This window comes from Trachinotus anak, unplaced genomic scaffold (genome assembly GCF_046630095.1).
Source record: "Trachinotus anak isolate AG129_WGS33_773 ecotype Australia unplaced genomic scaffold, CSIRO_AGI_Tana_v1 ptg000009l, whole genome shotgun sequence".
In the NCBI taxonomy this organism is placed as follows: domain Eukaryota; kingdom Metazoa; phylum Chordata; class Actinopteri; order Carangiformes; family Carangidae; genus Trachinotus; species Trachinotus anak.
Window position 1 is genome coordinate 20,834,682 of NW_027273860.1, and position 11,727 is coordinate 20,846,408.

The 11,727-nt window shown below is 43.9% G+C and overlaps 1 protein-coding gene across 1 annotated transcript in view; it reads left to right on the forward strand.

Moving 5' to 3' along the window:
- The window catches only part of adarb2 (adenosine deaminase RNA specific B2 (inactive)), a 192,844-nt gene that overhangs the window by 175,061 nt on the left and 6,056 nt on the right, over positions 1-11,727 (forward strand). The window contains exons 8-9 of the mRNA XM_071485715.1: positions 2,755-2,936; positions 10,540-10,721. Coding sequence (XP_071341816.1) covers positions 2,755-2,936; positions 10,540-10,721 — 364 coding nt within the window. The remainder of the gene's footprint in view (positions 1-2,754; positions 2,937-10,539; positions 10,722-11,727) is intronic.

Genomic DNA, 11,727 nt, shown 5'->3' on the forward strand with positions numbered 1-11,727 from the left:
AGGGAAGGAGAACAGTGACCAGGAGTAGATCAAATAAAGTACTGTATGATATTATTGCAGTTTATGTCCATGTCGTTTATCCCACGATGATATTCCTTCATGTTGGCCTAATACTCTGTTCAGAGTAGTGAAGACATTTCCTGACCCTTGTTGTGGATCCATGATAACTCAGTCAGAGCAGCCCAGATTATTATGGCCTGGATTTACATGTAAACTTGTCATCTAAACATTCATTCTGTGAACATAGTATAACAGAGCTAAGCCCCGAATGTCAGGCTCCGCCCCTGGCGATAGCAGTAGTACCATGCTATCAGATTAACCAACAGCACAAACAGTAACTCTTTCTTTGCACCGTTTCATTTAGAAACAGATCTGAATTCAGTTTTTAATATAGTCTCAGTTCTTCTGCCGTAACTGGGCCTCAACAGGGACTGGAGCCATGAATTCAGTTTAGTAAGCGCCGCACTGTGCCAACTGAGCCATACAGGACCACAGATGAGTCACTGTTGTGTGTGTGTGTGTGTGTGTGTGTGTGTGTGTTTGAAAGGATTGGCACAAACACACACGGAGAGAGAGAGAGAGGAAGTGAGAGACAGAGAGTAAGAAAGAGAGAGAGAGAGGGAGAGAGGGGTGAACCCTTCTCCTGTGGAGCTGCTGTTAATTTGACCAATTTGATTCAGTTGGCCAGGGCTGGAGATGGTGTGATTAAATCTACCCAGGTCACCAACGGGGGTGAAAGCAATTACTTTACAAAAAAATAGAGTGACAGGGGAAGGAAAAGGGACACCCTGCTTTTCTTCCCTCCCCCCTCCATCCCGGCAGCCCAGACAGCAGACACGCTCTCTTTGCTCCACAGCCTCCTCTCTCCATTTTTTTTTTTTTTTTAATATCACTGTAAATGATCGGTGGCCGTCGTTAAAGTGAGTGGGTCACCAAGGGCCAGTTTATCAAGGTCAGGGTGGAGGGTGGAACTGAGAGGAGCTTAGGACCGCAGACTCAACACTCACACACACACTCACACACACACGCACACCTGTAATCTTAAAGTGATCCCCTGGATACTCTTTTTGTCCTCTGTCACACTCATTTTGCAACCTCCCATTACTTTTTTATTTCCCCACTTCCTCCAGTTCCTGCACTTTATTACGGTTAGATCAGCTTTGACCAGTGGTTATTTTAGGATCTTTGCTGTCATCATAAACATTTCTGATTAAAGATGATGCCTCACCCCATCATCGCTTCACCTGATGATCATGATGATCATCATTTTGTTGTCTTAAGCCGGGCCCCTTTACTAATATTAGATTTGAAGTCGACAGCTGGATTTAATTGAGGGGCCTAAATGGCTTTCATATATAACGATGATGTTCTCCATTCCGCTGCAGTTTTATGCAGATGAACACATTACTTTAATCGTCGGCGTTTACCAGGGGAGAGAAGAAAGGATGGATGTTGAGAGAGAGAGAGAGAGAGGGAGGGAATGAGAAAGAGAGAGGTCTCTCCCCCATCTCCTCTCTTTAAACTCACACACCTAAGCCAGATGGCTCTTTTCTTGCATGAGATTAGAAGATGTTTCTGATTCACGGTGTCGCTTTCTGGGTAAATTAATATTTCAGGCTAAACTATTTCTGTTTTGGTGGAGCACTGAGGTTGTGTGTGTGTGTGTGTGTGTGTGTGTGTGTGTGTGTGTGTGTGTGTGTGGATGTGTGTGTGTCTGTGTGCTTTCTGAACAAAGCTCCTCCTCTCTGTTTGAGAGGGAAGGACAGATCTTTCTGACAGATTGCAGGTAAAGCGTATGTGTGGGCAGAAGCTGCTTCGTGAGCCCGTTCAGTGATTCCCAGAGAGCCGCTGATATTAATTGACTGAGAAAGACGCCGTAATGAGTGATTATTAAGCCGGCAAGAAAAAAACAAGCAGATAAAGAGACACTGATTAACAAAAAGAACAGTGATGTAAAAATTTGTAGCATAATGTCAAGCGTCTGATTGTGCCTCGCATAAGTTCATTAGTCCAACGTAGCGGCTCAGGTACACAGCAGGGTTTCTCTCTGTGAAGAGCAGCAATGATAATAAACACGGTAATTATCATTCTCCAGCCATAAATTAGCATCTGCTGGTTAAATAGAGGGGATTTCAACAGTAGGTGGCACATGACCAGCTGGCTACAGTATCAGGCAGGATTAGCCCCACACTGATTTTGTGTCACTCGTGGATCCCCCCTAAACAAACCCTGAGGCGGTCGGCCCTCGCACCGGGCTATCAACTGCCGCCTCCTGCAGCCCTGTGCAGTGCATTAACCTCAGCAGCACTGAGGAATGCACACATGGTAATGTGTTGCTCCATGTAATGAATGCTGATGTACTGACCTTTGGCAGTGTTGTTGTTGTTGTTGGTGATGATAGTTTGTGTTTCTGAACCAGGGAAAGTGAGAGAGGAGGACGTGTGTGTGTGTGTGTGTGTGTGTATTCATCACGTCCCACATCAAGATAATGATCAAATTGTTTCTCCCTGTTATTGAAGCTCTCACATCTGTCTGTCGTTCTTTTTCTCTTTTTGTCATCTCTCCCCTTTTTCCTTCTTCTGCCCCTCCCCCACAAACTGTTGCCCTTCCTCCTTCTTTCTTTCACCAATACCTCTCACCTCTAATATTCTGATAAGCGCTCTCTGTGTCTTTTTTTTTTCACCTTTCCCTTTCTCATCCACCATGTTACCTTCTCCCTCTGTCTTCCCCTCTCTGTCCCCCCCTCCCCTGCAGATGGAACATCCTGGGCCTGCAGGGGGCGTTGCTGAGCCACTTTGTGGAGCCAGTGTACCTGCACAGCATGACCGTCGGCAGCCTGCGCCACACGGGTCATCTGGGCCGAGTTCTGAACCAGCGGCAGGAGCGCCTGGGCCCCCTGCCGGCCACGTACAGACGCAACCAGCCCCTGCTCAGTGGTACGACCCCGACACAGACAGTCAAACATGCCTCAGAGATGAAATCACAGAGCATAAACTCTGATCTGAAACATTAGCCTGTGTTGAACCACAAGGGGAGGGGAACTGCAAGTGGGTGCAAGTGAACCCATTCACATCATTTTAAGTAATTTGCTCCATTGTTATTTTAAGAATATTAACAGTTGAAGTTAGTTCTGTACTTTACTACAGAGCTTCATGGTGAAATGAACACATGGAGGACTTTCTGTATCTTTTTGTGTCAGTTTTAAATCACTTCATTTTAAAGGTCCTATATCTTACACTTTTCCTGTGTTTTATCTGAAGTGTTGATATCCATAAGACGATGTGTAGTTTTCAGAACCAAAAACCATCTCAGTTTATTTTTACATCTCCCCTCTCAGGCTTCTCTCTGGAGCTCTAGTAACAAATTATCAGTCAGCCAATCAGAGGTGAGGTTCTGCATCTCTCTTCTGATTGGCTGATTGTAATAAATAATAAAAATATAGCAGATTTCAGGTAAACACTCAGAGAAACCACTCCTGCAAGGCTTGCTGGTGGGTCCAGGTGGGTGGGGCTTGGTCCATGGCTGAGAGCAGTGACTGCTTTGCTGTGACATCACAAAGTTCCAGAAGTCCTGACGGCTGGTTTTAAGGCTCAGTTTCTGAATACAGGCTGTGTGCATTTCTCTGTGGACTGAGGCTTTGATACTTTCACAGTATTAATATAGAACCTAGACCTGCTTTATAATCACAAACACATGAACATCTCACTTATGATATGGGACCTTTAATTTTTGTAACACTGAGTTGCAGAAAAACAAGGGTTTATGTTATTATAATTGTTCAAGTGTGGTCAGAATACACAAGAGATGTTATTTAAAATGTAATATAGGAATTCACAGGACGGTTGATTAATCTGAATAGAAAAAGTTGTCAAGTGATCAAATGAAAGTTTTTTCCTACTCTAGTATTTCTAACAACTAAACAACATACTGTGCTTTCTGTTCTTAGCTGCCCTTTAACAGCAACATACCTGTCTGTGCTCTGTTTTCAGAGGGGGACATCCCATGTAGAGATCCTAGGCCACACGTATATAATATGTGTTAATAGATTTCTTTTAATAAAAATATCAGCCTCAGAGCAAATTAATCACAACCCATCACATACACACACACACACACACACACACACACACACACACACACTTAACAAACCCATGCACCCCTGCTTCTCTATAGTTGCATTTTGCCAGCCAGACAAGCAGCAGCTAAGAAGTTGTCTGGCACGTCTGCTTACAGGGCTCCACTGAGACCTCAGGCTTTCGTTTGTAGCGAGGATGAATGCTGGAAGAGGATCTGACTGACACCCAGCTTGTAGAAACTGCATCAGCCATCACTTCAGATCTAGGCCAGTCAGAGAGGGAGAGTGACAGAGATGCACAGCGATGTAGGGCACATTTTGTTGCTGGGGGATCATTGATAAGAACAAAGACTATGACATTCACGTACAAGAAAACACAGTATATGATGTCAAATGCACACAGTGGATAAATCTACATTTAATACCACATTTTTGTCAGGTTTCAAGTATAGCCTATTTCTTGAAGGGCACAGGAACTCTTTGCGTTGCAGGGCTCTGCTCCAGGTAATTGGTTGCCATGAGGATGAATATTTTGTGAGGCCTATCCTCATCAAGATTGATAATTGTGCTGAATTGTCCTCTGGTGATGATAGCTGGGGTGAATTCATCATTGAGGCTGCCGACCGTGGCCCCCGGTGAGCATTTCTCATGATTTGTTCAATGGCTCCTCGAATGGAGTCATTTGACTTGTCTGGAGTGGAAGTTTTGGTTTTAGATATTACAAGCTGCAGTTAATATTTGGAGAATTGTGGTCAGGTATGATCCATTTGTTCATCATTCATACTTACTTATAATATTAAGTTATTCACTCTAACTATAATAAAGCTTGCAGTAAGTACACCGTTTTTTTCTCTCCGCCCGCTAATGGAGGAATGATGCTGCAGAACGTCCTCTGCTCAGTTTCTTAGCGAGAGGGTTGTTTGTGATGGGCGCCTCGGTGGCTCACCTGGTAGAGCACATATCATTAAGGCTTAGTCCAACCCGCAGTGGCCCTGGGTTCGAATCCGACCCGCGGCCCTTTGCTGCATGTCATCCCCTCTCTCTCCCTGCCTTTCATGTCACTCTCTCACTGACCTATCCAATAAAGGCATTAAAAAGGCCAAAAAAAAAAAAGTGGGTCGTTTGTGATGACTTTTACCTTCACACGCTCTCTAAACTCAAAGCAGAAGTAGCCTCCCATGTCTCTTGCAAATGCTCTGCCCTCTCCTTTTTACAGTGATTGTACGCTTTCTATGTGTGTGTCCCAGACTGTCAGATCTTTGCACCTGCAGTACCTCGAGTAGCAGCATATTGACGAGTAGAAGGGTGAACGAAGGGGAGGAGAGTGAGGAAGATGGACAGACAGTGGAGATGGCTCTACACCGAATCAATGTAATCACAGCCCTTAGCCATTCAATCTGAAGGGAGCTCAGACAGAGAGAGGGAGAGAGAGAGAGAGAGAGACAGGCTGAGGGGAGGAGAGGGAGACGGCAAGGCGGGAAGGGAATAAGGAAAGAAAGAGAGCTTCGCTTGCATTCAGATGTCTCTGTGCAAATCTACCCCCACCTTCCTCTTCATCTTCTCCTCTGTCCTTTCATTGGCTCTGATGAGCTCCCCGGCCATTGTGTGTCCAGGGTTATTTAAAAGCAACACCCCTTGAGGAAATTCCCGAGGATCGCGGGGCCTTCTCTTATCTCACCCAGCCAAAGCAGCTCCACCTGAACCCCGAGGGCCAAACACATCGATGAACTGACTTGTCCTTCGCACTCGTCCTGCTGTTCACTTTCACCACAGCATGAACAGAAAGCATGGCGAGGCTTTGTTGTTTTGGGATAAGGGGAATCAGAACGACGGTAGATAAAGGAAACATTAATAATGGTCGATTGCCACTGTTGAGTTTTGCAGTTGGCTGAGTACAAATGCTCATTTACAGCTTTACTCTGCTGCCATTGGATTAGCTACTGTAATGTAATGACTGAATTTCAAATTTTAATCCCTTACTCTGCTCGTTACTGAAAAAAGTAATCACATCACTGTAACATGTTACTAAGTCTCACAGAAAAGGGCTTTAACCAAGGCATGTGTTGTGTGTAGAGAGTGAATACTGTGGAGGTTGATTGTTGAAGTGGCTTCACAGGACTGTGTACTGTGTAGGGGGGGTCACACATCTGTTAGGGAAGAAAACAGCTTCACTCAATACTGTTGTTGTTTTTTTTTTTTTATTCCTTCATTGGTGACATAACATAACAAAAACAACCTGTAGATGACAAAAAATAAAAACAGTTATAGAGACGCAAAAATAGATAGATAGATAGATAGATAGATAGATAGATAGATAGATAGATAGATAGATAGATATTATGACAATATAATATGTATTTACATATTTTATATAATATAATAATTTTCTATATATAATTATGTTATAATAATGTACTATTGTATTACAAGCAACATGACGGGAGGCCCCAGTGGGACATTAGGGCGACCCATATGCAACCACCACCACCACCAGGTCAGGCTCAGGGGAAGTCACTGCCAGTACCATCTTTTGCCATGTCCTGTTACATCCTCCCTTGGATCCCCACACAGCAATATATATGTTTTATGTTTTGTATGTTTAGCTGTTGCTTGAAGCAGTTGGAGGCAAAGTGCTGCTGAAGCTCAACAGAGCTCACTCTTAACAAGTGTTTCAGGAATTTGAGCCCGCAACCTTTCAGTCACACCCCTGTTTCTCCCATTAACAGGTTACTGCCCCTGATGTTGACATTGAGGATATGTTTGCACACACCTGTTGCAACACTGCTCCTCCTCTGCTGCTCCACCCTCACGAGAACTACTTGAAAACCCTGCAGGATGTATAGTATAGTATATAGTAGTATGTAGGGATCCAGGATAGATGCAATGTGTACACATAAACACACATGCTGTGCTGTATTGTGGCTCTACAGCAGCCTCAGATATGTGTACTGTACAGCTATGAATTCCATAACCAAAGGCTCTAATTCTGCCTCTTTCATGTCCGCCAAACATTTCCCAGAGGAGAAATTGATCAAGTCTTCAATGAGGGAAAATCAAATTGGCTATTACAGAAACAGAGGAGTCAAGTCCATTGAGGGGATGAAATGAGCCATGAATGGAGCAGGAGAAAGGAAAAAGGCAGGATGGATAGGAGGGTCTTTTGTTCAAAGAGGTGCGTCCGCACAAGAGAGAAGAGATGGGTAATAAGAGACTTGGAGGATTGTTACTGTGGCAGGCAATTCATTCCAGCTCCAAGGAGATACAGAAAAGAAGCGCTGAGATTCGAGAATCGAAGAGTGAGGACAGGAAAATGAGTGTGGCAAGTGGGGAGATGATCTGAAGGCATGTATTGTGGTATTGTACATCTGGTATTGTACTATAACAAGCTGTCTGTCAGGCGGTAAGATCAGAGGCAACTGTTGTTCACCCGTCACAGAGAATCTGTCTGCTGATCTTCTACGAAGCCATCTGATATAATAAATAACTAGGTTGGAAGTCAAGGTGAGATCCGAGACGTTGATTCCTTCCTGAAGACAGTTTCACAGATTCAGAGTGGATTTAATGTTCGAGCAGCACTTAGCTGTCACATCTTGTTAGCATAGACGCTACATGATGCATATGTCTGTGGCACTGTGACACATATTGCACCCAACATTTCTTCCTCTGTAGTATTTTCAGCAGTAAGTGATTGTGACATAACACAACATTTTCTACTGTAATTCAGTAAGTTAAAAATGAGCCCATGTGTTATCTGTGCAGCAGGTTATTGTGACTCATAGTTAGGTTTTGTTGCTAGGCGACATCTAGTGGCCATACTGATTAAGACAGGAGCACAGGGAGAAGTGCGGTGTTCGATTCCCATGTGAAAGTAGCAGTTTATGTTGTTTCTATTATCCGTGCAAAGTTAACCACATTGTTGTGATTGTAACCATGACAACAAAAATTGACTAAAGTTGAGGATGTACTTATTTCAATCGAAATCACCATCTTTTCCGAAACCAAACTAAGCCATGCTCATGATTATAGTAACCATGGCAATAAGGTAGGTGTGTCACTCTCGGTACAGTCCACATGTTTATTAATGCAACCATGACAACCAACATCTGGTCCACCTGACGCCGAAGGAGTGCTATTTCAGGAGACACTGCTATGGGTCCTATGAGAGGATTGTTGGCTGTTTGGGTTGGAAGACTGGTTGGAGATTCATGAGGCCCAAGGTCAGCTGTTACCCTGAGAAACAGACAATTTGCTTCTTTCTTATTAACATTTCTTAATACCATTATTGTGATAGATTTTATTTAAAATGGACATCACAATTACATTGGACAAACCAGATGCATTGCTTGAGTGTGTTAGCCTACATGCTAATTCTCAACACTTTATTACATTATCATTTATGATAATATTCGCACATAGGTATGACACTTAAAAAAATTGTTTGTCATTCTGGGAAATTTAAAAGCAACTGAGTTGTAAAAAAGTTGCTCATCAGCCCCTGAGTCGTAAAGTCGAGGCAGAGATATCATAACTGTTTATAACAGAAGTCTTAGCAAACCACTGGCAGATTGGCAGTGGTCTGCTGGTTGGCAGTGCAGGTAACCATTTTCCTACTCTTACCATGCTACCAACACTGTGTGTGAATGCAGCATATATCTAACTAATAACACATTATAGCTGCTGGAGTTTCCACTGAACCCAGACCTCATGGTGACTGACCACAAGACTGGAGGAAATGACTGTGCCGGTGATAATCCGGCACATAACCCCCTGTATAACCACAACAGCCACGTGTACCTCCACCAAGGAAGTGGGAAGAAGGATTACGCATCCCTCAGCGCATGCCCCATCCCTCCCCATGATAGAAGTCAGCCTCTGACCTCCCCATGGTGGGGGTCAGAGGCTGACTTCCATCATGGGGAGGGATGGGGCATAGGCCAGAGAAGAGGCGATACAATTTGGTGCTGATCTGGTTAAAGGGGCAGATCCAGGAATTCTTGATCACTTTCCTAAACAGAGACAGGACATTTTTCCACATTTTTATCAGTTTCTCAGGAAATAATGTTTGGATGTTAATGTAAAGAATCAGACATGTTGATTAGACATGAGATCTATGACTTTGTGCAATTTGGTGAATCCAGATAGTAATTTGGATTTGACCAGCATGTGTAGGATTGTTTGGCTTGGGGGAGGTTTGTGTTCTACTGATGCCGTTCTAGTGAAACTGTTGGTTTTTGTACAGATAAAAAAAAACCCCCAAAAAAACAAGATGTAATGTGTTAATTTGTGAGCGTTGCTAGAAGGTGGATTTGTGGCCTTTGACAGAGGCTAGTCCCCCTGTTTAACAGTCTTCAAGCTAAGTGTAGCTAACTGGCTGCTGTATATGTAGCTTCATATCTACTGTACAGACATGTGAGTGATTCAATGAGAAAATAATCTGCATATTAATCAGTAATAAAAATAATCCTGGTTGCAGCCCTAAATCAAACACGCATTAATCTTCTCAGCAAGAAAGTGAATGAGTGTTTTCAAATGTCAAACTATTCCTTTAAATTAGCAGTGAGAATCTGCAGGCCTGTTTCCACACTTCATCCCCGACCAGTATGTGGTTCAACATTTTCCCCTGCTTCAGGCTGTACATTCAAGTGTTTTCAAAACCTCAAAACTTCTCCATTTCACTTACCCAGAATTCACTGGAAAGCTGGCTCCTGTGAAACTCCTGCGGTGGCCTCTCAAGGACATTTTTGCCCTGAGCCCTCGTTCATTCCCCACCCCGCTGTCAGCTGCAGTTCCTCCACAGGCCCGGCACCTTTTCCAACACCCATGTTCTCAGCACAGACAGCTAATACTCTACATGGAGCCTGATGCGACAGCCACTCACCTCCACTCTCCCTCTGTCTCTCCTTCCTCCACTGATGGCTTTGTGTGCTTTGCCAGTGAAGGCTAAACATTTCAGAGAAAATGGTAGAGAGGGCGGGACAGAGAGGAGGGTTGATCTTAGTGACTGGAGATAATATTTACAGTGTGCGTAGGTGGAAACACTCAAACACTGTTAACTGCAGGGACACAACAGCAGGCATGTACTCACACAACGGCAGGAACACGTTGCTTATGTGCTCGATAGCCCTCCTGTTGCTGCCTCCCTCCCAGAACACGCTGAGGGTGCATCAAAGCTTCACATAAACAGCCATGCAGTTTCAGGCCCAGGTTGACTTGGCTTTTTGCAGTGCTGCAAAACTTTATGTCAGCCATCAGCCTCAGGGAGAGAGTGAGGGAAGGATGAAGGAAGGTGAAACGAAACAGCAAAGTGGGGGTTTGACAGGAAAAACACATGGTTTCAAATTTCACTCCGATACTCACGAGTGCGTTTCATCGAATGTTTTGAATCTCACCACCTGTGGAGGAAAGTCAGGACTGTAAACAACTTATGTAAAGTCATTTTCTTTGCCGCCTTGTCACCCCTGCAGGGCTGAGCAGCGGCGAGTATCAACAGCCAGGGAAGGCCTCGTGTGTGAGCATCAACTGGACACTGGGTGACGCGCAGTTGGAGGTGGTCAACACTGCCACAGGACGGAGACGGGACTCAGGGACACCCTCGCGTCTCTGCAAGCACTCCCTGTTCACCCGCTGGAGCAGACTTTACCGCAAGGTGAGAGCATGAAGCGCTCCCAGCTGACTCATCAGTACAAAAATGAGCCACTGTCACAGAGAATATGTGGTAATTTGGTAAAAAAAAAAAAAAAAAGGTTCAAGACTGTGCAGAAAAAAAACCTACAGGGAGAAATCAACTAACCAAAACTCACAGAGCATTTTGCTAAAAAGTATCCAATCATGAGCTTAAAATTCTTAAAATCACAAAAGTGATATTTAGCTTTGTAGAAGCCTGATCAAAGATTTAGTGAGGCTAATTATTTTAGAGAGAAACACAGAGAGGGTGGGACACAGTTTGAATAAGACCAGAGTCAATTTTGATGAATTTAGCTACTATATGTTTCTAACTGTGACAGTGAGGCAGTCTGCATTTACCACAGCTGTGATGTTTGCCTCGAACCAGCTTTTCCATGTCAGTGGCAGCTAAGGCTCATGGGTACCGTAATATACCAAACGTTTTTCTTTTTTTATTAGTTTCTATAGCATTCTTGACAATTTTAGTTCATAACTCAAGACTAGCATTTAAGCCACCCCAAGCTACAGAGATGTCCCAGAAACAAAGCTGAGTGAATGAAAACTGAACAACTTAAATTAATGGTCATAACGTGTTAAATTATCCAGGTGACGTCTATGTTTCTGTGATGAGGAGAGACACACAGTGGTAAAAATACTGACAGCTCCCCTCACTCTTCTCTCACAGCAGACATTTTGCCTTTTGTGTTATAGTAGAAAAAGTACAGGTGTAACACAGGTGAGGCAGCTCTGTTCCACTTCCACCAGTATTCATGTGAAGGCCGCGAGCTGAGCTGCTGCTAACATTTGCTCAACTTGTTTCTCTGACAGCTTATAAACCAGAAGCCGAATTATCCACAGAGATATCCTCCCCATCAAAACAAACGCACCCGCTGATTAAATACAGTAAAAACACTTTATAAATCAGTGTTTCTCCAACGCTGTTCAGCAGACACAGGACTGCAGCTTACGTTTACTCAGCTCGTTTCTCA